This window comes from Vombatus ursinus, unplaced genomic scaffold, assembly GCF_900497805.2.
Source record: "Vombatus ursinus unplaced genomic scaffold, bare-nosed wombat genome assembly UNPS02003292.1, whole genome shotgun sequence".
Classification (NCBI taxonomy): domain Eukaryota; kingdom Metazoa; phylum Chordata; class Mammalia; order Diprotodontia; family Vombatidae; genus Vombatus; species Vombatus ursinus.
The window spans coordinates 9780299-9807543 of record NW_020943070.1 but is presented as its reverse complement, the minus strand read 5'-3'; the positions used below and the strand labels follow the sequence as shown (position 1 = coordinate 9807543).

Below are 27245 nucleotides of genomic sequence, written 5' to 3'. Positions count from 1 at the left end.
TCCAAAGGGCTGTCATATATAGTGATATAATGATGTTGCCTTAGAGATTCAATGTGCTGTATCCCAATTCTGCTACTCAGTTCTTAGGTAACCATGGACGGACCATCTTACCCCTTAAAGCCTCAGTTTCTTCATCTGTAAAATGACAAATTCGACTTAACCTCTGAAGTCTCTTCCACTTCTAAATCTTTGGGTCTTGTGAACTGTCCCCCCAAAAAATGCATTTAGAATTCAATTCAGCTCACCAAACATTTATGGGCGTCTACTCCTCACCCATTGTCCTGGGTGTTAGGGGAGATTGAAGGAGGAATAAGACTTAAGTCTTGCTTTCATGGAACCTGTAGTCTAGAAGAGACATAGATAAGAATGATTGGATCACATAACAGAAGTGTAAGTATGGTGATGGGAGACAGAAAGTGCTGAGGGAGCTCTGGGCGTGGGGGGTTTAGAAACGATTCTCTGTCGCTAAATAGTCTGAATCTGCAGCAGTATGGAAAGGACTGCCTCATGTATGCATTTCACTAATTCATTTATTAAGAGCCAACTACATGCAAAGACTTGTGCTGGGGAAGGTACAAAGTTTAGATCAATTAATTAATTTTGTGGTTCAGTCTTTTTTATTTGTGCCTGACTTTTTGTGACCCTATTTAGGGTTTTCTTGGCAAAGATACTGGAGTGCTTTGCCATTTCCCTTTCCAGCTAATTTTACAGATGAGGAAACTGAGGCAGACAGGGTTAAGTGACTTGGCTAGGGTCACACAGCTAGTAAGTATCTGATGTTGGATTTGAACTCAAGAAGATGAGTCTTCCTGACTCCAGGTCTGTTGCTCTATCTACTGCACCACCTAGCTACTATTCTGATATTATTCTTTTTGGGGTCATAGTGTCCCTAGCACCTAGGACAGTGCCTGGAATAGAACAGGTGCTTAAGAAATGCTTGTTGAATGATTGATTGTGTGTATGGACTGTTGTACAGGTGGTTAAAATGATTGCTTCTTGTAATTGAGTTAGTGTGTTAGGATATTAGTTCATCTTCTCTGGACTCACCACTTTCTTCTTCCTCTTCATCAATATCGTCATCATTGTTATTCATTGATTCACTCAAGGTCACATAGGCAGGAAGTTCAAGTTTTACTCCAAACTTGGTGCTTTTTATTTTGAGGGCTTTAAGGTTACATGTTATTTTAGGATGAACTCAAGGCCAAGGTAGAAGTCAAAGACGTCACCTATGACTTAGAAAACAGAAGAGTAAGATGGTTTTCCAGTTTCCACACAAGAGTATATTCTAGCCCTGGGTGGCCTCAGATAATACCTGTCTCTCTGGGCCCACTTAGCAAAAAACCTTCGCCACTCTCCTCATCGGCCACACTGCTGAGTTGTTAAGCATGGCGAGATAGACAAGTTGAAAGAATTCCCAGCAGACAAAAGCCCAGCTCCCCGTCTCTGCCTGGATCTGTCAAAGGCACAGTTGGTGGCTGTGTTTTGGTAATGCGTCCCCTGTATGAAAACAGCTAATTAGGAAAAAAGAGAGGCCTCTGTTCAGTTCCCCTTCCCCCAACCACCTTAGCCAGCTCTTGCCATCTTATCCCTTCATGCCATCCTCGTCCTGGGGCACTGGTGCCAGGTTTGGCCGGTTGGCTTAGCTGAGATTGTGTGGCATATCACAATCATCCTGTCTCACCTCTTCCCCAAAAAAGTCTCCTTCCAAGAAGTCTCCCCCCCAAAACCTCTTTCCGCTATGATTCATGATAATCAACTCTGCTCTCTTTCATAATTCCTTCTCGATAAAGGAGCCTGTGTTGCAGACAAAAGTCTCTGGGTATTCGTGTCTGCTACAGTCAGGGGAAAGCAAAGCAATAGTGACATGAGTCAGCCAAAGCAGGCTGGCACATGAAGAGCTTTGGTTCTTAAGAGGGTTAAATAAACTGAAGTTTCTTTACAAAATGGAAAAAAAAACACCTCAGTAAAGCATTCATTCCCAAGTGAAATAATGCTACCAGTTTTCCAGCAAAGCTCAAGCTGATGCTTGCAACCAATACCAACATGCCATGTTTTTATCTATGATCCAATGCCCAGTTATTAAAAATCCTGCATGTACTTCTAACTATGCTTTTTCCAGGCTACAGGGAAAGGGCTTGTTTCTAGAATAAGGGAGGGAATGGTTCTGATATGCTCTACCATGGCCAACTGGGAACCTTAGGGAATATGGCTAAAGACTTGTAATTGTGTGGGTGTGGGGAACTCCCTCATCTGATGAAAACTGGCAACTCCTTGGCTTAGAGAGTGGACTGGGGTTACTGAGAAGTCATCTTGACTTGCCCACAGTCACACAGAATAAGTGATGTAGTGGTTAGAGTTTTGGAGCCAGAAAGAAAAGATTCAACTCCAAAACGAGGGGCACAGATGATGACTATTCTCTGGTGTGGAAGAGGAGAAGGTCCACGCAGGAGAAAAGAGGTCTCAGAAACCTTTTAACTGTGAGCGCCATGGTGGGTCCTAGAGCTCTGGTTGTGCTGGGCAGTGGGTCACTTGCTCTTTTCTTTCTGTCGCCAGGGTCTTTTCACCTCATTCACCTGATGTTTGATGACTATGTGCTGTACCTGCTGGAGTCGCTCCACTGTCAGGAGAGAGCCAATGAGCTCATGAGGGCCATGAAGGGGGAAGGAAGCACCGGTAAGGCTGGCTTGATGGAGAAGGGTAGGGTCACTCCACTGATTGGGATATGCTTCAGTTTGGACTCGAGCTTTCTCTCTCCATGGGCCTGAGTATCCCACAGGCACCTGATGAATGTGCCCCAGATAGTGAAACTGATGCTTTTCTTCATTTTTAGGGTGTATGTATATGTGTGTGTATATATATTTATATGTGTGTATACATACATGTATAGATGTATACACATACACATATGTATACACATCTACACATGCATGTATGCACACATACACCCTTACACACATACATTCACACATGTATGCATGCCTATATGCACACACATATGTACATGCATATAAACATGTCTGTGTACACACATGTGTATGCACATATACATGTACACGCACATAAATATACACTCACATGCATGCATGTATATTTGGTTCTTCCTTGTCTTTAAAAAAAAAACAATTTGAAAGGAGAAGTCCTTTGTGGACAAGGATGATCCCAGGGAGTAAGTATGTTGTAGTGGAAACAGATTTGGAGGCAGGATACTTAGGATTCTACTCATGGTTCTCCCACTAACTTGCTACATGATCCTGGCCATTTAATCCCTCAGTGCCTCAGTATATTCATCCATAAAATGGACGTCCTATTACTAATCATAGAGTGGCAAGTTGTAGTGAGTAGGGATCTGGCACAGAGCCTAGAAGCCTGGTTTCCAGTTCACCTCTGAATCGTCCTGGCTGTGGGACCCTGAACAAATCATGAGACAGCTCTAAGACAGCCCAGAAGTAGCAGTGTAGGGGATGACCCTCGTTGGTGGAGGAACTTAGGAGTTCTCTACATATGAACAAAATCATGGGTCTGGTCCCTATCACCTCTTCTCTAACTCAGGGGTCAGCAAACTAAAAAGGCAGCAGGATGTATTTGGCCCTCGGGCCATAGTTTGCTGGCCCCTGCTCTAACTCATGGGGTTGTAAGAAAATCACAAGAGATCAGAGATTTTGAACGGCAGCCTACTTAGGGCTGGAGGAGGCCACCGAGATCTCATCCATTCTCCTCGTGTTAGAGATGAAGGAAACGGAGGCGCACCGCTAGACTGCCAGTTACTGGGTGGTGGACCTCCGACTTGAATCCAAGCGTGGACCCCTGTAGGCCACACTCATTCCAGGTGTTTAGAAAAATATAAAACATGATACAAACGCAAGAAAACATTATAATGTGGCCACTCTTTAATCCTCAGGGCTATAAAATCTGAATAAAATTGTAGCCACGTAGAAGGAAATTAAGAGAAAACATAGAGTGGGGGGTGGGGAGAGATGGAGGAAGAAAGAAGCATTAAGTACCGTCTACATGCCAGGTACTGTGTGAAGGCTTTACAAATGTTATCTCATTTGATTCGAGCAGAGAGCTTTCCTCAGAACCAGGACAAGCTGGGTTTGAATCCTGCCTCGGGCCCAACTTGGCCGGGCATATGTGACCCTGGGCCTGCTATGTAACAAACCTCCCATGTTCCAGGGGCCTCTCTAAGATGAATTGTGGAACAGCGGTCAGCCTGCCTCAGCTGAGAGAGCGGCTTCTTCACCTGAGAGCTCCCTGCACTCATAAAATCACAGGTCCAGCAACAATAAAAAAGAAATAAACTGTAATAGGCCCAACGTGAATATTCAATATTGACTCCAAAAGGCAGACTGGGTCCAGCAGCTGGTGACACAGTGGACAAAGCACTGGGCCTGGAGTAAGGAAGACTTGAGTTCAAATTCAGCCTCAGACGCTTGCTAGCTGTGGGACTATGGCAAGGCACTTAACCTCTGTTTGCCTCAGTTTCTTCATCTGTAAAGTGGGGATAATAACAGCACCTATTGTGAAGGTTCAATGAAAAAATATTTGTAAAGCCTGCCAGTGCCTGGTACATAGTAGGTACTTAATAAATGCTTATTTAAATATATATTAAGCTAATATATAATATTATATATTTATATGTAAATATTAAATGTAAATTAAATGTCTATTAAATATATAAATAAGTGCTTATTTCCTTCCCCTCCCTTCAGCACCTCCAGCCGACCCAGCTCATGGTCACTAATAGAGTTTGCTTGTTAAATGAGTAGGGAAGACCCTAGCAATAATGCCCTGGAAAAACCTACGAGGCAGCTGCCGACCAGGCTTCCCTGTGGGGAGAGCCCACAGACCCTGGCTGGAGGAGACAGCATGGCGGCCGTTGCAATGCTCTGCTCTCCCAGATGCTGCTCTGGAGGGCAGAGGTTCCTTCCAAGCTGTGTGACTTGGGCCCTGTGTGATCTCCTCCCCTCCCTGGGTCTCATTCCTTCACCTGAGAAGTGAGGGCTTGGACTTGTGGTCACTGAAACCTGGCTTCACATCCTCCATCAGACATTTGCCAGCTTTGTGACACTGGATAAGTCAATTAACTCTCTGAACCTCAGCCGCTAGAGGATGACAGGAGTCATCAGTCTAGAAACGGAAGGGACCCAGAGGTCACTGACACATTTTTACAAATAGGGAAACTGAGGCCCAGGGAGTGTCTTGTTCTGAGAACTGCTCAGTGTCACACAGATGGCCAACATCAGAGGCAAGAGTTGAATCTTGGCCCTTTTTATTCCCGAGTCAGTCGGATTTCCCCATACTGACCAGTGCCAAGGCAGCTCCTCCTTGTAAAATGAAGCGGTTAGACTGGATAACTTCGAAGGGAGGTATGTACCTTAGGGTCTCCGGATTCTGAGATCAACCAATGAGAAAGAGAAGAACAGAACAGGCCTGGCTTAGATTCCACACTCATCCTTACTTGGGCCTCTCCCTCCTTAACCTCAGTTCCCTGCTCAAGATGCCCCAGTCAGCGGGGGAGGTACCTCCTGGTGCTGGGAGGCCCCACTCCCCTCCCAGAATGATGACCTCCCCCTCTCTGTGCCTAGCCCCCCATGCCACACCCTCCACGCACTCAGATACAGCAGGGAATGGGGGGCTCTCCCTCCAGCAGTGCAGCCCGCCCATGCCCGTCCATCCTGCCTGACTCTCGTCCACATGCTCCCACAGGGTCGCCATAGGAGGCTTCCCGAGCACCCACATTGGTGTGCTCCAAGCTTCCCTGCTCATTCAGGCAGGCCGTGCCGGCTTTCCATCGTCCTAACCCCCACCCAGCTCACCCCCTTGGCATCCAGCCATCAGGCCACCTCCTAGCCTGCGTGTCTCTTTGCCCACAGCAGAGGTCAGAGAAGAGATCCTATTGGCGGAGCCTGCCCCACCAACTCCGTCGCCTGTGCCCTCCTTCTCACCAGCAAAGTCCACCACGTCCGTAGAGGTGCCGCCTGCCTCCTCACCTGTCAGCAACCCGTCCCCGGAGTATACTGGCCTCACCACAACAGGTACACACCCAGGGCCCATGGGCCCACCCACCCACTCTCCTGGAGAAGGAGCAGGCTCACTATTAATAGGGACTCCAAAGGTAATCTGTATCTGCCAGGTAGCCGGGTAGCACAGTGGACGGGGCCCTGGGGTTGGCACAGGAAGAAACTGAGTTCAAATCCTGCCTCAGAGGCTTACTAGCTTTGTGACCCCGGTAAGTCACTGAGCCTCAGTTTCCTTATCTATAAAAGGGAGTAATAATGCTGCTGCACCTACCTGGCAGGATTATGATGGGGATCAGATAAGATAATATGATTATAGTAGCTAACATTTACATAACACCTACCATGTGCCAGGCAGGGTGCTAAGCACGTTACAGTTATTGTCTCATTTGGTCCTGCGTATATAAAGTTCTTTCTCATCCTTGAAGCGCTCTAGAAATGCCAGCCACCATCACCCTCATTTTCCTGGGCCCGTTTACGGGAGGCCATCTGTATCTCTTGCCATTCTCTAGCCCCCTTGCAAGGGTCTGTCTCTCTTCCATTCAATCCAACAAACATGGTGTCAAGCTTAGGACTGCACTAAGTCTTTTGGGACACCCCATACTAAGAGCCTTCAGGCTCCATGTAAAGCCCTTTTCTAGGTACCAGTGCAGATAGGAGAGGCAGGAGGGGCCAGGCTTGAAATCAGAAAGGCCTGGGTTCAGGCCCTGCTCTGACATATACTGGCTGTGGGACCCTCTGGGCAAGGAGCTTAATGTCCCAGTTTCTCCTGCCAGTCTAAGACTCTCAATGAGAGACAAATTTCTGATTTACATGGATGGAGGGAACTCCCACACTGGGACCTCCCCACGTGGATGAGATCACACATCTGGACTCTTTCTCACTCTCCCTTCCCTATGAGAGCTGGAGAAACCGTAAGAAAGCTAAGAGGAAGCAGGGGTGTAGGCAAAGGGCAAGAGACAGCCCCCTGACCAGGCACTCCAGCCTGTCTCAATGTGCACCCACAGTCACACCCTCAACCCAGCCAGGGGCCAGGTGCTGGACTTCCCAGAACTCACGTCCTTAGTGGCAGACCTGGAAGGTAGCCTTATACTATGAAGCTGCATGTTTTATTCAGAGTGGGAACTCTCAGTGTGGGGATTTCCTACCTCCTTCCTTCCCAGGCAGAATCCAGACTGCCAAAGACTTAGTAATTATGTCCTGGGGAGGCACACAGAAATGAAGTGACATGTCCAGGGTCACCCAGATAGCGAGCATCAGAGTCAGGACCTGAACCCAGCTCTCCCTGACTCTATGCCCAGCACTCTGTCCGCTAGGCCACACAGCTTCGAGCTCAAAAATCATTCATTCAATTTTACTTTATTTTCAGTTCCAAATTCTTTCTTTCCCTCCCTTCTTGTGCCCATTGAGAAGCAAGAAAAAGGAAAAAAAAAGTGCAAGCATTATTGACCCCATTTTACAGATGAGGGAGTCCAGGTCCAGAGCATTCAAGTTTATGGAGTTAGTATCAGAGCAAGGGTCTAAACCTCAGCCATCCTGACCACAAGGCTCTCTGGTGTTTTTGGGGAAAAAAAAAAGTGGGATTTGGAGTCAGAGAACCAAGGGGCTTCTGATTAACCTTTCCGGTCCAGGTTCTCCCTTTATAAAATGAGAGGTCATCTCACAGTTCCCTCCTAGCCCTCAGTTTGTGACCCCCAAGTGAGGGCTGTTGACAACTACAGTGAGGGGGGGGGCGGGGCTGTCCACAAAGGCAATGCACCAGGCCCAGGAGGAAAGCGAGGCTTCCTTATAGCAACAGCTCGATGCAATCTCTTCACATTCACTGCCAAGGGCATCAGAGGACGTGATAACAGCCCTTGAGATCAAGGGTTTTCTGATGGGCAACGATTAGCAAGATTGCTCCTGCTTGCTAATTGCCCTGTATTTCCTTTCTTCGTAAGCTACAGAGTTTGGAAAGGAAACCATCTTCCTTCCAGGGGTCCATCCTCGCCAGCTGGTGTTTCCTTCCCCCATTGCTCCCCCCTCCCCCTCCTCTCCTGGCCCTATCTCCCCTCCTCCTTTAACCTCCTTCCCTTCTTCCCCCCTCCCTCCCATTCCACTCCCAGCCCAACTCTTGTCCTGTGTGGAATCTGGTGTCATTACTGTCTTAAAGTAGGAGGTAAACCCCCTGAGGGCAGGCACTGCTCTGTTCTCATCTTTGCATCCCTACCATCTAGTAGAGGGCCTGTCACATGAAAGACCTAGAATGATTCTGCTCGTCCCCAGTGGATACAACTGGGCTCGGTGGAACCTAGAAAGAGGTGCGTTTCACCTCTATGGAAAGAACAAAACAATTTCCTGTCAGGTGCCATCCCAAAGTGCTATGGGCCGCTTTAGGAGGTGATGAGTTCCCCATCACTGGAAGTCTTCAAAAAGAAGCTGAATGACCAGGAACATTGTAGAAGGGATTCTTGTTCCTGTAGAAATGGGACCCCTGAGGTCCCAAAGATTTTATGAGATTTTTTCATGGAAACTGATTCCTAGTGGCCTTTTTTTTTTTTTTTGACTTATGATAACTGGGGGTCATTTGGGGTGAGCAGCTAGATGGTTTTTTCCCTTATGAGTTTGTATCTGAAGATTATTAAGTTTATCTGCATATTTCCTCTTGCAGTATATTTCTCGGTCTCCCAATTTTGAGAAGGAAAACATCTTATATTTCCTTCAAAACTGTTCTTCAGTAGCAGCTGCTGATGAGAGCCCTCACCCAGGATTCAATGACCACATCATTCCTTGGAATGTGTGTTTCGATGTGAACCAAAGAGATAAAGGGAAATGGCATCAGAGGAATGGAAAAGGAATGTTTTTTCTACCTGCTTGTAGATCTCATCTGATTTATGAGTTTGCCAGACTTCCTTCTGGTGTATGTCATGAATCAGATGCCTAGGGAGGGCAGGTGTGCTAGGGGGATGGAAACTGCCTGAAACACGCTGGGAGACTTGAATGCAGCACGTTAAAAGGTCATAAAAGCATGTCTTCCGAAATATAAATATGGAACAGATTCTCTTCAGATGTTGGTAACCTTTGAAGATTCAGGGCACTCTGACTTTGTTCTTGGATGTCTCCAGGACACATTAAAAAATTTCATGATGCATGAACTGATGCCAAATGTTTTCCTCAAGCGCCACTTATGAAAGACTTAGGCGGCAGTTAGCACTCAAAATGAGACCATGTTCTTGGAAGAATTCATTCCTTTGGGTTATCGATGGTATACGGAGCTATTACAAGCGCTATTAGGGTTGCGCTAATCCTAACCCTAATTATTAAACATGAGTTAGAGCCCCATTTTGGACCCTAATAGTGCGGAAGCTAGAGTGATACCCTCCTTCATTATCAAGGAACTTATGATATATTTCATTTATAGAGTAATAATATAATATAATATAATATAATAAGTCTGTGAAGGAGACAACTTATTCTTTGGGGTTATTTTTAGAAAGGTATTATGTCAGATTTCAATTGTCTTGGACGTCTTCTTAATGTGGAAGTTGGTTTTCTGCTTTTGGATAAAGTCCGGTTGACCTGAGTTTGGGAAACATGGATTTGAATCTGATTTCTTGAGCAAATCTTTCTCAGTAGCATTGCCAATGAAGATTTCATTTCCTTGATGATCTGGCCTCCTTAGTTACGTGTCTTTTCCACTGATGAAGCTATGCTCATGTTTTCCATACTCAGCTAGACTTTACCCGGAGCAAAAATCATAGGTGATTCGGAGACATAGGGCTGATGTTTGAATTTCAGCTCTGCTGTTTTCTTATCTATATGACCTTGCTCATGTCAATTAATCTCGGGAGAAATGAGTTTCCTCCTCTTTAAAATGAGGTCTTTGGGCTGGTAGGTCCCTTTGAGCTCTGGACCTGTGATCACAGAGCTGATGCGTTGTGGTATTGGTTGTCTAATGGTGAGCCAGCCACACCACGGCTTTCAAATGTTTGGGGCCTTATGAAAATAGGTGTGTCCATCAGTAACTAGGGGCCTTCTCGTAATTAGTTCACTATATGTCATTTCTGATCTGCATAAGTAAGTTTCCATCAATGGAATCCTCAGACTTATCTGAACATTCATAAATCTCTGTATCTTTTTTAAAATCCTCTGATGCAAGGTATAGTTTGAAAGAAGCTCCTGTTTTATAGACAGATGATTGCTGGGTTTATCCACACAAATATTTCTTTTTAAGGTTAAATGCTTCAACTATTTGAAAATGGGACGGGGGGGAACCTAGGTGTGTGAAACAGAAATTGACATGTAGTCAATTGTGATCATGTGAAAGAAACTTCATTATTATATATGATGAAAATTCTTGGTAGGATGATAGATTTAGAGTTGAAAAGGTTGTTAAAAGTCATCTAGTTCAACTCCCTCATTTTACAGATGAGGAAACTGAGGCCCAGAGAAGAGAAGGGCATTGCCCAAGATCACATACATGGTCATTGGCAGAGAACGGATTCAAATGTAGGTCCTAAAAATCCAGAGTCAGAAGCTAGATGGTTCAGTGGTTGGAGAGCTAGATTGGGAGTCAGGAAGACCTGAATTCAAATATGGCCTTAGACACTTCATAGCTGTGTGACCCTGAGCAAGTCACTTAATTTCTCCTTGCCTCAGTTTCCTCACCTGTAAAATGGGGATAATAATAGCACCTACTTCGCAGGGTTGTTGCTGGGATCAAACGAGATAATATTTGTAAAGTGCTTAGCACAGAGCCTGGCACACAGTAGGTACATAATAAATGCTTGTTCCCTTCTCCTCCCCTCCCCCATCTGCAGGACTTTTTCAATAGAACCACACAGGATGACTATTTAGTTCAATTGTTTCCTGTCTTTTTTTTTTCCCCAAAAAAATGTCGGCCTAAGAAAATGGAAGGAAAACAGTCCCATACTTCTCACCTTCCCCTTCCCTATCCTCCACCCCAACCCCCTAGCTCCAAACTTCCACCACATTTTAAATTCCTGCCTTTCGAGAAAAGGGAACATGACATTTGGTGCCAAATCAGCCAGCCTGTTTAACATGACACAGGGAGGCAATTCCCTAACCTCCGTTAAAGTCGCAAAATGGGCCTGTTTGGTGCTCATTCTTTCAGACTGGGTCACCACTGGGTTGGAGGAGTTTCCATTTGTACCTTTTATAGGCTTCTCAAGTCCTTCCTTACTTCTGGCATTGGCCATAAAAGTTAACCATTCATCTGGCATTCCAAACTGCCCCCATTCACTTCGCCCAACACAAAGACAGCAAATTAAATTGGGGGCGATTATATGATGCCTGCTTAAGGAACAGTCATCCATATAAATGGTCCCCTGGCAGAACCTCCAGCCGGTGGGGCCAGCTTTATCTGTGGGTCCCCTCCCCCAACTGAAGAAGATTCCAAAGGGATGACGGACCCTCGTTCTTTCTAAACGACAAAAGCCCCATTAATGATTATTCTGATGGCCACCCTGCTAAAAAGTATAGGGTTTGCTCCCTGGTCTAGCCAATGACTCATTTGCTAATGGAATTGTCCTTACAAACCTTAGACACGAACACATTCCCAAGATCTGAGTGCTAATGGCTTCTACCCCATCTTAGTTGTTTCTTTGCCCTGGCAAGAAGTCAAAGTGGGAAATGTATCCCACGATTAAAAACTAGTTGTTACCTTCTCAGAGATTTCAACTTTGGTTTTCTGACCTCTTGCCAGGGCATAGGACGGGGCCTGAACGCTTCCCCAAAACACCTCCCTGGGATGGGGACTGGATCTGTTACTAGTGGTGTAGAGCAGTCCTCATGCTATAACCCAGGGGATGGAGCCCAGTTCACCTCTTGTTTCTGTACAATGGGGGAGCTAAAAAGTGGTTATGACATCTTTTAAAATACAAAACAACTTTATTTTAAAATGTAGGAAATCATTCTGCCAGGGTAGGTTGCCACCTTCTGTACCTATTCTAGTCTTAGGGAGTCAGAACATAGCAGAGTTAAGTGACTTGCCCCAGGTCACGTAGCTGGTTTGTGTCAGAAGTTCCCAGTCTCTCCTGGCTTCAAGGCTGATGCTCCATCCATGGAAATGGCACACCCCCTCTTTCCCTTGGAACCTGCATCATTTTTTGCCTCCTTTGGTCAATTTGGATTTTGTCATGGTGTTAACTGGGATCACCCAGTTGAAGTTTCCTTAGAAAATATCACAGCACAGTGGAAAAAATGTGCTAGATTTGGGGATCAGAGGACCTGGATTCCAATCCTGGCCCTCCCATTTGCTGCCTGTCTTACCTTGGACGGGTCATTGAGTTTTTGCCAGTCTCAGATTCTTCATCGATTCCATGAGGGCATTAGACTAGATAAGAGGCCTTCAACCTAGCTCAAACTACATTAAAATGTAATTGGGAAATATTTAATAAAATAAATAAAAATACAATACCACAAAGATAATGTTAATGTGTGGTTTTCTAAGTCAGTAGGAGGCCCAGGAATCTGTTTCTATTTGAGTTTGACGCCATTGGACCACATGACCATCACTTTCATCTCTAAGTCTAGGATCCTGACAGATTGGGTGGAAAAGTGGGAAGAGCAATGAATTTGGAGTCAGAAGACTTCGGTTCAAATCCCAGTCCTACCACTTACCACCCTTGAGACCTTGGGCAAGTCACTTAACTACTCCTCACCCCAAATATGAGGGGGTTGGATTAGATGTCCCCTAAGCTTCCTTCCAGTTCTAAATCTATGATTCTAAATTGATGTTCCTCACCAGAAATATCCTTACCAGAAAAATCTGTTAGTAGCATAGAATTTTGGAACTGGAAGGAAACAGAGAGGGCATCTAGTCTAACTATCCCATATTATAGAAGAGGAAACTGAGTCCCAGCATGACAAAATGCCAACAGTGGTATAGCCAGTAAATGGCGGAACTGAAACCCAAACCCAAGCCATGGAAGACTATTTTCAAGAGGTTTTATCATGTTTCTGTTTTGGAACTCCCATCTCTAATGGCAATTCCTTCCTCGTAGCCTGATTTCTACTACCTTCTCTCAGGTGTTGCTAATTCCCACCACTGGGGGAAAAAATCCTTCTGCTCCTTGTCTGACTTAAAAAAATGTAAGGGAAATCCCAGTGCTGTCATTTGGCTTCTAGTGGTTGGTTCATTCTTATCCCAAGCTCTCCACCTCCAATTCTTGTGAAGTTATGAGTGCTCTATATTTTTCCTGAAAGGATAAACGTTACATAACGTTAGTATGACAGAGCTTAGATTTTCAAATCCTTTAAAGAAGTGGATGGCTTAAGACTCTGATGATTTTTTAAAAAAAAAATTAATGTAAATAGTAGTGTTTTTCAATTACATGTAAAGACAATTTTCAACATTCATCTTTTATAAGATTTTGAGTTCCAAATTTTTCTCCCTCCTTCCCTCCCCTCTCCCTTCCCCAAGATGACAAGCAGTCCGATATGACTGCTGGTTTTTAGGAGAGAAGCAGGCCAGTTGTTCTCCACACCTGACACCCAAGGGATGCATTCTAATCCTTTTGCATGTTTTCATGCCCCTCCACATTCCCCACCCCATCCCAGCAAATCCAAACTTTTAAAGTAATTTAAAGTTATGCCTTATACTTAGGGCGAATCTTATTTGGGAATTTTCTACCTTTGGGGAGAAAAATATGGCCATTGTTAGGAGGTCAGTATTGGAGCTTGACTCAAAGGAGAAATGCTATCAAATCATAAACTCTTAGAGATGGGAGACGCCTCAGAACTTAGCCAGTCCAGCCCCTTACCTGGTATGGGAACATAACCTAAGACATCCATGGTGGATGCTTATCCATTTTCTACACCTCTACTGATGGGGACCTCATTACTGCATATCCAAGTACATTCTGCATTCTGCTGTTGGACACCTCTGATTATGAGGAGGATCTTCCTTATATTGAACTAAGGACTGTCTCCCCGTGGCTTCTACCCCCTACCTTGAGTTTTGCCCTCTGGGGCAGCCAGATCCCTTTTTCCATGGAACAAAGCCTCACGTATTTGATACCACTGACCATGTCCTTTCTAGAACTTGTTTTCCAAAGTAAAGACCCCCAGTTCTTCCAGTTGATCCTTCTTTGACATTGATCCCAGTGTCTTCACTGTCTTGGCTGTCTTGCTCTGGAAATGCTTTGGTCCATAACTCAGGCCAAGTGCTGACCCTGAGTGCTTACATTCTCAAACTTTCTTCTGAGCAGGGTTTTCTTCTACTGTCCCTTCTAGTTCAAAATCTCTGCTCCTATTAGATCAAGGCAAGGCATTTTTTTAAACATCCATTGTTGTGCTACAAGCTATGAGCTCTACTAAAATGGGCTTGTTAAATTATTGACTTAAGGTTACTTAAAGGTTCTCATCGTACTTATTTTCATGGTGCTTCATTTTGATTGACTTGGCTGAATGTCCCCTCCTTGCCTGTCTTGGGGCCCATAGCAAGAGAATGGGGAGATGGCATTGGTATCCTATGATCAGACTCCATGACAGACAGAGTGCCATTTTGTCTTAGCAGGAGCAATGCAGTCCTACACCTGGTCCCTTACATACACAGTGACAACGGCTGCTGGTTCACCTGCTGAAAGCTCCCAACAGCTGCCCTGTATGAGAAGCACTCATGTGCCTTCTTCCTCCGTCACCCATCGGATACCAGTTTATCCCCACAGGGAGGAACACGGGTAGGTTACCTTCCCAGGTCCTTGCCCTGCCTTATTGTTTCATTCCTGGTGCTGGCCTCTACACATCTATCACTTTCTCTAAGGCAGTAGTTCTCAAACTTTTTGGCCTTAGGACCCCTCTACGCTCTTAAAAATGATTGAGAATCCCAAAGAACTTTGGTTTAAGTAAGTTATATCTATTGATAATTACTGTGTTAGAAATTAAAACATCCTGGCATTATTATGAAAATAGTTTTGACCACATAGATCCCCTAAAAGGGTATCAGAGACCTCCTAGAGGCCCTGGGCCACACTGTGAGAACCACTCCTCTAAGGAAATGAACAAACAGAGCTCTGGGCTAAGAATTCCCATTGGTCCTTCCCTTACACCTTTTTCTTTGTGCCCCTTGCACTTTGGGGACTGTGGAAGAAGGACCTGTAAAGGCTGACCTGTTGGGGTGTTTATGAATCTATTCAAAAGGCAAGTAAGCTAAGGTTACCCACCATTGCTGGTCTTCTGCCCCACGGACACCATGGTGGGGTCCTACCAAGGAGCAGGGCAGTGTTCATTTCATAATCTAGGTAGGGAAACATAATTTGGGGTGTGCCAAGTGATGGTGATGAGGAGAAGCCAATGAGAGTTGATTGTCTTTTATGTTTGAAATATCAAACTGATTTGCTGCAGTAACATTATTCATGAAGCAATACTCATTGCTTTTTAGCTACACAGGGAGTTACAACTATGGAACCTATAGCAACCAGCATCCCCACCCAATGCAGAGTCAGTACCCATCCCTACCGCATGACACGGCCATCTCTGGGCCCCTCCACTATTCTCCATACCACAGGGGCTCCTCGCAGGTAAGGTTACTTTCCCTTCTTTGCAAACCGTGTATGTTTGGTGTCAAGTCAAAGTATGATAATGTGTGTGTTTATGAAGCCCCTACTGGTGTGTGCATAGCTCTGTGTTGAGTGTCATTAGGGGTGCAAAAGAAGAGATGATATCTTTGACATCTTCAGGCCCTCAACTCTAAACCTGGGAGCTGTCTTTGACCAACCCCTTTCCATCAGTCCACTTGTCTCCCATATGCATTTATCCAGCACATTTCACCAGGGTGGACAACCAGGGAATTCAATTCTTGTTAAGGAATAACTTACGAAATCCTGACTGATCATAGCTTTATGATCATAAGGGACTTTAGAGACCATTTAATCCAACACCTCTATTTGACAGATGAGAAAACTGAGGCTGGAGGAGGTTAAGGGATGCCCCCAGAGCCACACAACTCGTAAATGGCCTAGCTGGGATTCGAATCCAGGTCCTCTGGACTCCTTTAACTAAAGGACGCTATTTCTTTCCCCAAACTAAAGAAACTAAAACTTGACTCAAGTTAATTTTTAGAAATTAACATTAGTTTAAAAACGAGACACAGAGCACTCATTTTTATTTCCAAAAAATGTAGTGTTCCTGACTACTCTGTATATACTCCTGTGCCTTCATCGCTTCATGCTCAAAGGTCTTTGTCCGTTCCAAACCAACCTAGAACATTAGGCCTAGAGCCAAGAAGACCCGAGTTCAAATCCAGCCTCAGATACTTACTAACTTTGTGACCCTGAACAAGGCACCTAACTTCTGTTTGCCTCAGTTTCCTCAACTGTAAAATGGGAGAAATAAAAAGCACTTACCTTGCAGGGTTGTTGTGAGGATCAAAGTGCCTGGGACATAAGTGCTATGTAAATACTCACTCCCTTTCCTTTCCCTTCCCCCAGCCTGCCTGTTCCCTGCCAGCTTAATCTTGAAATCCTACTTTGTGTCAAGTCATTGCTCTGTCTCAGTATACCTGGCATGTCTGTTGTATCACATGTGAGGTCTACAGATTGGAGACCAATATCTCCAATGGCTCCAATGAGCCCAAAGTCGGTCTCTCCGATTCTCTGGGTTACCTACTTCAAAGTGAATTAAATGAGGCCTCGTCATTATATTGGTGCTCTAAAACTGGGTACATTTCTAGCAGGGAAAATAACGTCTGTCTCCATCAGTCCTCGATCATTGCTGTTAACCTAAGCCACAAAAAGCAGTTGGCTGGGATCCCTTCATCCTCAGATTTCTTGTAGGACTTTGCTAGGTCTCTCTTGGCACTTAATGTGTTCTATTTTGTGTGATTCTTGTATGCATTTTATTATCACCACCACCCTCCAAGCTCCTTGAGGGCAGAGACTATAAAACTTTTTATCTTTGTGTCTGTAGCACCTAGAAAAGGACGTTTTTGATAAGGCCATAGAGACATTTCGGAAAGATTTTCAATGCCAAAGTCCAATAGAATGTAAGCTCCTTGAGGGCAGGACCTGCTTCATTTTCATCTTTGTATTCCCAAAGTTTAGCACATAGTAGGTGCTTAGTAAATGTGTGTTGATAGGTCAGGTTCCAACTGAAGAATTTTCTGCTTATTAGCTGGAGAGTCCCCAAGCATTCCAGCTACACAGAGGGAGACGTAGTTCTCTTCATTCAGAACTTCTTTCCTGGTGTTATTTCCCTGTGTTCTCAAACCTTACCTCTGCTTCCATCATTGTTTTTCTGTCTCCTCACAGACAATGCCTGCTTCTTCTTCCCATGGTGAAAGAAAAGAAAGTATAGACTACCATTTTAGCAAAGGAATCCTCTCCTCTACCCGAAACCTTTTCTTCAATGTTCATAAAGAATGTTTAGACAAGTCATCTCATTATCTCTATTATTGTGGCATCCTCATTAAATCCATGTTTCTCATTAATAGGCAGCGTGATGTGATGGAAAGATCATTGGACAAGGACTCAGCACCCTTGGGTCCTAGGCCCATCTGTGTTGTTAACAACTTGTGACAAACTGAGCCATAACTAGGGGAAGGCAACTGGGACTTTGCCTCAGGGTACTGAAATTTAGAACTTGCTGATAGTACTTATAGAAATAACTGAGCACCTAGTTATCAGGAATAATTGGTTAAAATAGGAAGGTACTGGATGGCACTGAATGGTGTCATTCTACCCCCCCCTCCACACCACCCCGGTGGCTCTACCCCAGATCAGATCCTCCCTGACCCAGCCCTGCCCTTCTTTTTCCCTTGATAGTAGCCTCACATCCCTTCCCTCATAAACCCAAGGTCCCTTCCCACAGGGATTAATGTCCCAGGATCTCTGTCTCTTGACTCTTGGGAAATGTCTTGTGGTCTTCCCCCCAACCAACCTAGGACCTCGTGTCTGGAAGTCCGCGTCGTCTCCTGAAGATCCCCCTGCCCCCCCCCACTGAATTTGTCTTTAAAAGCTGATCAGAGGTTGTCTTTCTTGCTTCCTGCTTCAGGCACATTTTGGGGTGCTTGCTCCAGGCAACAGAATGACTAGTAACATCTCTGGTGCCAGCTAAAGTGACCTGGTTCCTCTTCTTCATACATGAATCTCTACCTGCTGCCTCTCTGCTTTCTAGCTGTCTCTCATCCCTGGAATGTTCTCCCTCCTCCCCTCTGACGATTGGAATCCCTGGTTTATTTTAGGAAACAACTCAAGCACCACTTCCTACCCGAGAAACCTCCCCACCACCGCTACCAGTTAGTGCTTGCCCACAGAAATTACCTTACCTTGATTTTGTATATATTTTCTGTATATTTCTAAGATATGGACATAGATGAGTGTATGTATAAGTTTCCCTAGGTAGAAGGTAAGCCCCTTGAGGGAAGGGATTGTTACATTTTGAATTTTGTATATCTAATGCCTAATATGACACGGCCCCATGACGTGCAATTCGCCATTTTATAAACCATGGCACATGGCAACGGAGAGACCGCTGTGCTGAGCTACCACCAATCTGGGTAGGGTTGAAAATCTGACAAAGCACCTTCGGAAGTACACTTTCCCTGCACATACCCTTCCTCTTCCATTAGCCTGGGAGAAGATGGAGGAAAAGTCACGTGAGAGTTGGGATAGAGGCAGGCCAGCTTGCTCCTCCCTGGAGCTGATGACCCCATAGAGCTCGACATATGTTCAGTTGTTTTTCAGTCTCTTCCTGACCCCATTTAGGGTTTTCTTGGCAAAGATCCCAGAGCGGTTTGCTGTTTCCTTCTCTAGCTCATTTTACAGATGAGGAAACTGAGGCAAACAGGGTTAAGTGACTTGTCCAGGGTCACACAGCTGGTAAATGTCTGAGGCTGGATTTGACTCAAGAAGATGAGTCTTCTTGACTCCAGGCCCAGCATTCTATCTACTGCACTGCTCAACTGACCATATAGTAAGTGTTGAAGTCCTTATCATTTGATTGATGTCTTTTCCCCAGTCTCGGATTTAGTCTCCTTGCCCTTATAGTGATGATAGGACACTAGATGGGATTACCTCTCAGATATCGTATCTTGTGAGCATTCTGTCCCTTTTCCAGCAGATCTACTTCTCTACTGTCTTTTTTTTGTGCTTAGCTCCTGAGCCTCTGACCAAGCCCTGCCCCATCGAGGTAGAATCCCAGTGGGACTGTCCCTCCAATGACCTCTACTCAGTCCCCTTAATGTCCCTCTCTACCTGATGCCCTTAGTGTCGTCGATGTGAGAAGCCAAAGACCTTGGAGGTATCCCTCCTGTTCCTTCTACCACATACACCTAGGAGTTGCAATCACTAGGTCAGGTGACATCAGGAGTATGCTGGTAAATGTTTAACAACTGGCTCTCCAAAAAAAAAAGAACAAACCAACAAACCCAACAACCATATTTAAGACCCACACTTTAAAGCTTCATCTTCACTATCCACATTTTCTCCATCCCTTTCTGAATTCTAGATAAGAATAATCAATCAAGCCCTGATTTGTAGCATTTGTTTATTTCCAAGGTATATAACATTGCAAATTTAACAATCGACTCTCCAAAGCCAATATGAACCAGCTCCAGTGACATCCTTTTGGACATTCATTTGCAACAAGAATAAGCAATTTTACCAACCTAGCTTAATATGGGCTTCCTAAGTAAGCCTGGAGTTTACCTTTAAATACACATTGGAAACTTGACTGGCTCACACAACCCGATTGTGTCTGTTTGTCCATTCTTTCCCTTGGGCCGTCTCATGGGCTGAGAGCTGCTAAATTAACTCTCTTGGCTCTTTGCAAGTGAGAATCACGTATGTCCAGGAACCTTCACTAGTAGGCAGTTGACAAAGTTCGTTTGCCTATCATTTCATTTCTACTTTTCCAATTCAATTCAGTAAGCATTTGTAGCATGTGCATGGTACTCTGTGAGGTGGTGGGGTTCCTGACCCCAAGGAGCTTCTGGTCACTGGGGTGGGGGACACCTAACCAGCCCTCTCTTGCTTCATCACTCCTCCAATTTTCTATTTTCTCCTCTCTGTGTGAGTTAAGTGAGAAAGAGTTTTGGGCTGGGACCTGACAATCTTTTCCAGACATCTACCATCGTATAGTAAGTGCTTGATTAATACTTTCTCGTTCATTCACTCATCACTCAGTGTCCGGTTTTTCCCTCTGGCAAATATCAGGGCACGTGGATAAAAATGGATGATCCAGGCTTCACATCTGTGCGGCCTGGAAGAGATCACTAAAAGCTTTTTGGATTACATCATGTTTTGGATAAAGGCGGGAGAATATGGCCACAACACTCGGGGCACTTGGCGTAAATGGCTGTGTTTTGATTTCCATCTGCAGCATCAAGGGAGAGCCTTTGGGTAATCCCCAGACAAGCTCGGGCATCGGTTCCACTAGGTCATCACCTGGGGCATTCATTATAGGTTTCTAGCTGCGTCAGGGAGAGATGCTAGCATCCATAGGTGCCGAGGCTCCTGGGAGCAGAAGCTGTGCTGCTTTCAGAGGTCCTCACAATGGCTTAGAATTGCCTTGCAAAAGGACACAGCCTCTCAGAGGCGGCAGGAAGCCCAGAGGCCATCGAATCTAATTTGTACCTGACTTCTATAATACTCCTGACAAGTGGTCATCCAGCTTCCGCTTGGGGACCACCAGTGATGGGGAACACATCCTCTTCATGTTTTGGTCCAACTTTGATCCAGACAGTGCTGTCTAGGTCAACTAAGAATGAAGGGGAAAATGAAATCACACCTTTCTTTATATTCTTTCCTGCCTTCCTCTTCCCTGTGAGCATTGCAACTTGTTTTCCTAATGAAAGCTGTGCTAACATCCCCTGACATGTCACTTGGGGACTTGGGTCTAATGGATCATGCAAGCTCCATAACCAGCTGAGTTCTCTCAGGTAAAAGTCAAAACCTTTGGCCTCTCTCCTTTGTGAAATCCCAGAAGCTGATCTCCTGAATTTGTGCTTAATTGACTGACGTGGGGAGAAATGGATGACTTTCTAAGTCTCACACAGTCCTGTTTTGCCAAAGTTGATTTTTTATGGTAGCTGGGAGTTACCTCTAAATGGGTAATCCTTTTGCAGTATGGGAAAACATATACCTGAACAATGTTATTTAATAACCAGTAGCTAGAGAGGGTTCTAGATTACCAACAGCAGCCAACTGATCAAATCTTCTGAAGCAGGGATAGGTCTGAGAAGTGGGTCCAGATTCTTGCCTTGACTCCATATTGACTTCCTCAGTGATTTTAAGACCAAGCCCCTTGTAACCACTCTGGGCCGTGGTTTCTCCCTTTATAGAATGATGGGTGGTACATAGAGGAGGGGGCCTTCACAGCATGGCCCCGTGTCCAGTTTCTCAGGGACTGTCTCAAGATGAAGCGCAGAGTGCTGTGGGCTGGTTTTGCTGTTGATTGTGGAAAGCTCACCCTCCTGGGCTCTTTTTTCATCTTTCCTCCAGGTAAGGTTTTTGATTTTGACCTGAGAGAACTCAGCTGGCCATCGAGCTTGGATGGTCCATTAGCACTGAGTCCTCAAGTGACATGTTGGGGGATGTTAGCATAGCTTTCATTAGGAAAATAATTTGCAATGCTCACAGGGCCACCTTTCACCTTCTTGCACAAGCAGCAGCTAGCTTGGCAGAGGATGGGAATAAAGGACTCATTCTTTCTTCCTCCATGTGGAGAAAAATAAGCCTTTGGAACTGGAAATAGTTTCTTAAAATAGCATGTTCTAAGATGGTCCCCCATCCCCCCCCCAAAAAAAGCAAAATTCATTCTAAAGTTTGGAAGGACCTAAATTCTAACTATTTGACTGATCTCCCATCACACACACACACACACACACACACACACACACACACACACCACTCACAAGGGGTAGGAAGCCATGCATCTCATCTCAATTTAACCATGGTCCCAGCACGAAGTGGGATTTGACCCAGAAAAATGGCATTTTCCTGTCAAGAGCCCTCCAACAAGCATGGCCTTTATGCTTGGCCACAATCTCCAGGCTCCAGTGTTTTGAGTTCTACAAGCTCCGGGAACCATCATTAAAGCCGGATGTAGAGTGCGAGAGGTGATGCAGGCTGCCTGGGTCGGCATCTGTGCAGATGGCTTTGCTGCAGACACTCTAACAAGGCTGAATAGAAGCTTGGTTGAGTTTATTGTCAGGCAGGGGCCAATGGGCACTTCACAAAAATTGTCTTTCAATGGTCTCTTCACTATGGGGAAAAGAAGTCACTGACTCATTTGCAATTAACTGACCTACCAGGACAGAACTTTCCATATCGGAAGCAGCCATAACAGAATTTGATTGTCACATAGGAGATATTTAAAGCCTCTTTTAAAGCCTAGTTGTTATTTTCTTGTTTGAGCTCATGACCCAACCCGTGGGCACAGCTGCATATGGGATATGTGGTCAAGGACAAAACCTACAAAGTTTTGTGCCATGTTCCCTTGAAGGAAAATGCTCCATCTGGTGGCAAGCAGCCTACATGGGTTAATCTACTCTGATCCCGTCTCATCAATCATTCAGTTAATGGATGACTTTTACTCACTATGCACCAGCACTGTGCTAAGTGCTGTGAATACAAATACTAAGTGAAAGCCCTCAAGGAGCTTACATTCTAATGGGGAAAGCATCGTGCATGTAAATACAGAGTAGATATGTGGTAGTTTAAGAGGAGAAGGCTTTAGCAGTGATGGGGACAGGGTGAGGGTTTGAGCTGAGCTGAGTCCTGAAGATGCTAGGAATTCTGGGGAAAGGCAAGGTCAAATCAACAAGCCACCAACAAACCACCAAGCGAGTGGTCCTCAGTCCTCCAAGGCAATGCCAGGGGAAGGGGAGCTCTGGCAAGGCTTCTGATATATCTAATACTATTTAACATTACAATGAGGTATGTCATCAGTGAGGGGCAGAGCAGCTCAGTGGACAACTCCACTAGATATGGAGGCTGATGACCTCAGTCTGAATGCTGGCTCCGTTCTTTACTACTTACATTATCACAGGCGAAGTATTGACCCGCCATTATTGATCGAGAGCTTCCATTCTATTGGACATAACTCAACCTCTCTGGACTTTCTAGGGGGTTGGACTATATAATTTCTAAGGTCCATAACAACTCTAAAATCGACTCTTCTCCCCTTCCTCTCCTGGCACTGCCACGACTAGTGACTAAGTCAGTACTTGAAGGTAATCCTATCTGTGATGCCCACCAAGCCAGAATATTTCGAGTACAGGTTGTGTCTGCTATCTGAGCCAGCCTAGCTAAGTTCAGAGAGTTTCATTAGAAATGGGAAGAATGGGGCAACTAGGTGGCACAGTGGATAGAGCTCCAGCCTTGGAGTCAGGAGGACCTGAGTTCAAAGCTGGCCTCAGACACTTCATATTTACTAGCTGTGTGACCCTGGGCAAGTCACTTAACCCTGATTGCCTCACCAAAAAAAAGAAAGAAAGAAAAGGGTCGAATGCAAGCTCCTTGAGGGCAGGGACAGACGATTTTTTATTTATTGTCTTTGTACACCCAGTGTATGGCACAGTGCCTGGATCATAGCAGGCACTTTAATAAATGCTTATTGAATTGAACTAATTTGAATTGCCTTCAGGGGGATGAAGTTTTTGGCCACAGCAACTCTCGAAGACCATCTATAGGTTTGTAGAGGTATTTGCAATCTACATCAATTGTAGCAGTACCCACACGGATGAAATTCCAAGTCCACTGAGTTACCAATGGGTGAGGACGAATGAGTACCCATTGTCCTAATCAGAATTCACAGGCTCTCCAGTTCATACGAGATGTACCACCTGGATAAGGCAACCCCCCTGTCCTGGCTTGGAGGGTGTGGAGGGCAGCAGTGAGGGCTGCTGAAATGACTTGATGAAGGAGACACACCTCCTGTGCCCCCCCCGTCCGTTTAAAATGCAGAATGGGGGACATCTCACTCTATCAGGTGCAGGGTATGCTGAAAAGACTAGGAAGCAGAAACAGGCTTTTGGAAGAGTACCAAGAAGTGTCAGTGAAAGATCCTCTTTGCAAAGTGAAGCGTCCATCTATAATATTAGTGATCACCCCACACCAATTTCTCGCTTTCTTGTTTGAGGTTTTGTTTTCTGAAAGCCAGGTCCACCTTGCAAAGGCTGCCCTACCGTTTGAGGCTGGGGGACTTACCGTCCTGCCTTCTCAGTGGCCTATCACGGCTCCTTAGAAGCCACAACACATTAATAATGCTATCACAGCACAGAGCAGAAGGAAAAAGCGATCAGCCATCTCTCAGGGTTAAAGATCTTCTGTAGAGACCTGAAAGATGGGGTTTGCTCTTCTCTGGTCTCCTTGGCAACAGCCCTGATTCTTTCTCCCCGATGCTCCTAGTCACCACCTACGCCCTCCCTCCTACCCAGCTGTTCACTTGACAGCATGGTTGCTGGGTCAGGTGGGCTTATCCCCATTTGGGAATCCATTCCCGAGGTGGAGTTCCTCCTTTCAAGGTTAAGCCTCAAGTGGCCAGTTTTCCATCTACCATCTTTGGCCCTAACATTCTCCCCGCTGCTTTCCAGGTTTTACCCAACCTTGGGCTCCTCTCAGAGGAGAAAGACTTGATTCTCTTTGGCTGCTTTGACTGGAAGGAGCAGTCATTGTTGTCATTCCCCTTTTCTCCCTGCTGTCTAGGCTTCAGCCTGTCTGTCTCCCCTACAGGAGGCAGACCCCTACCTAATCTCTCTGGTTCCTACTTTCCAACTGTCAGGAGAGACAGATGGGGAGCAGAAGAATCCACACACCAGTACTTTCCTTCGCTCCCTGCCTTCTCCCTACCCCGGATGACTGGCTCCTCTCCATCTTGGGGTGGCCCTTAGCACAGCAAGGCTTATCATTGTACCAACTGGCACGAGTCTTCAAGGGGAGCCAGCAACTCCTCCCTCTCCTCTCCTCTCCTCTGCTAGTGCTAAAAAAGGGTTGGTTTGCATAGCTGTTGTGGCAGCAGAGGAAAACGAATGGGAGCATAGCCCAGCAATGTCTTGTCGTTAAAACAAATTTCTCCTAGGAAACTTCTTTCCTTGGAGTCATTTTCCCTCTGCCTCCGACCTTCCCAAAGCCCCCATGACTGTCTTATCTCAGTCCCATAATCTTCCCTTTTCCTCTGGAATACCCTTAATCCTAACAGCAAGTAACATTTATCATTCATTACTCAGACGGCCTCCAAGGACTGCCATTGCTTTAAACCAAAATATGGGCCATCTCTAGCAAAAACCATCAGCAATAACTTCTGGGCTGTTGATTCTCATCCTCTTAAATCATCCCTTTCAGCACCAGTTCATACAGTAGCTGAATTCAACTGGAAAACATGGTTTTAAAGAGGGTCACTGCAAGTCTTGTTCTTGGGAGTGGATGAAATGCGATCAGTTCCCTAACTTATGAAACTCACCTTATCTATGTCCCTTCCTTTAGATCCAATACATTTTCTCTCTTCCTTGAAGGCAGGTCTCCAAATATACTAGGCTAGGAAAAGGGAACAGGGCTTTGCTCCTTAGGAAGACCAAATCACCAGGATTTCTCATTCTATGAATATGGTCCTATGCCTATGGTTAATGGTTTTCTCCAGTGTCTTTTAAAGAGCATTGATTTCCTCACTGCAGCATCCCAAAATAATCAAATTTGAAGCAGACTGTGAATATGACTAACTTGGTTAGTAATGCACAGCTTATGGTTTTAACCTTCTTAAATTTCTTTCTTCTACCCTACCAAGTACCCTTTCAACAGCCCCACCTCTCGGATGGAGCCTTGTTTGATGAGTAGTGCCCCTAGACTGCACCCTACGCCAGTCACTCCCCGATGGCCAGAAGTACCCTCAGCCAACACGTGCTACCCCAGCCCGCCTGTGCACTCAACAAGATACGGAAGCTCTAGTGACATGTACACCCCCCTGACCACCCGCAGGAATTCCGAGTATGAGCACATGCAACACTTTCCCGGTTTTGCCTATATCAATGGAGAAGCTTCGACAGGCTGGGCAAAATGAAAATGACTGGTATAGTATGAACCCATATTTAATAATAATAATTAATAATAATAATAATAATTAAAAATTCAACCAACCAACACCAGAAGACTTGATCTCTTCACCTTTTAGAACTCATGGGACTATACCTAGATGTCTGCTTTCCTAATAAATGCGAAGCTGGGTTAGAACTGTTGATGAGTAAACCTTAGTTCAGAAACAGGACTCGCTAAACTCCAGCATGGCAGGGTTCCTGTAGGTCAGCCAGCTTGGACTGTTTCTGTAGAGCCCTGTCTTCAGGAGGCTAACCCGTGCCTTCTCCCTCCATCCCAAGACTGTGTTTTGTGTGGCGCCTAGCCCAAGAAGCCGCTCTCTTCCATGTGGACAAATACTCCATAGTCTTGGGGGATGGATGCTGGAGACAGAACGGAGCCTTCTTTTATTTGGTGGACGCTCAGTTTACCGAGAAGAGAAGCCTCCGTCTTCATCCTTCGTTTTACGTGTTGTCCAGTGAGCTCTTGTGAGAGGTGTTCTGCACAGTCCCATGGTATCCTTTCTTCTGCTACTTCTGGATGGAACTGCATGATTTGGAACATTCATATTCTCCTAAACACCATCACTTGTGATAGCACCTGCATTATCTTTCATTGTAAACATTGTCTTATTTGTGGGGGAATGGGGTAGGGAGGGTAGGGTTTGCACATGGCAGAAAGAGAGAGGGAGGGGAGAGAGAGAGAGAGGGAGGGAGAGAGAGAGAGAGAGAGAGAGAGAGAGAGAGAGAGAGAGAGAGAGAGAGAGAGAGGGGGGGGGGGGAGGGGGGGGAGAGAGAGATAGAAAAAAGGAGAGGGAGGGAGAGAGAGAGAGAGAGAGAGAGAGAGAGGCCTGCTCTGTCCTGCCTTAAGTGGAAGGAGCTTCTTCTGCATGTGTTGGTCCCAAATTTGCACAACTGCTATTGTCAGTCAGGGAAAGAAGGGAAGAAGAGGGATCTTGGTTGTTTTTTGAGATCATGGATGTTTGGCATTGAACGCCACACTCCAGCTATGCCAGGTTCATGTTGCAAATGAAGTGAAGCCAACTCGGCCTGGCTAAGCACCAGGGCTGACAAAGGCTCTTCTCGTTCCTTCACGAGACTATAATACTTTCCGACACTTTGATAGGAAAAAAAAAATCTTTCGAAGATGTGCCTTTGAGCCCCTACTGTACTGTGTATGTGTGGAAACAAAGTGTATCGTACTCCTGGGAGAACTTTCCATA

The 27245-nt window shown here is 45.4% G+C and overlaps 1 protein-coding gene across 1 annotated transcript in view; it reads left to right on the top strand.

The window, feature by feature from the left end:
* RFX4 (regulatory factor X4) overlaps positions 1-26012 on the top strand; it is a 127148-nt gene extending 101136 nt beyond the window's left edge. Inside the window, exons 14-18 of the mRNA XM_027874158.1 lie at positions 2554-2673; positions 5874-6035; positions 14536-14698; positions 15400-15538; positions 25740-26012. Of these exons, the coding sequence (XP_027729959.1) occupies positions 2554-2673; positions 5874-6035; positions 14536-14698; positions 15400-15538; positions 25740-26012 (857 nt within the window). The remainder of the gene's footprint in view (positions 1-2553; positions 2674-5873; positions 6036-14535; positions 14699-15399; positions 15539-25739) is intronic.
* Positions 26013-27245: the final 1233 nt, after the last annotated feature.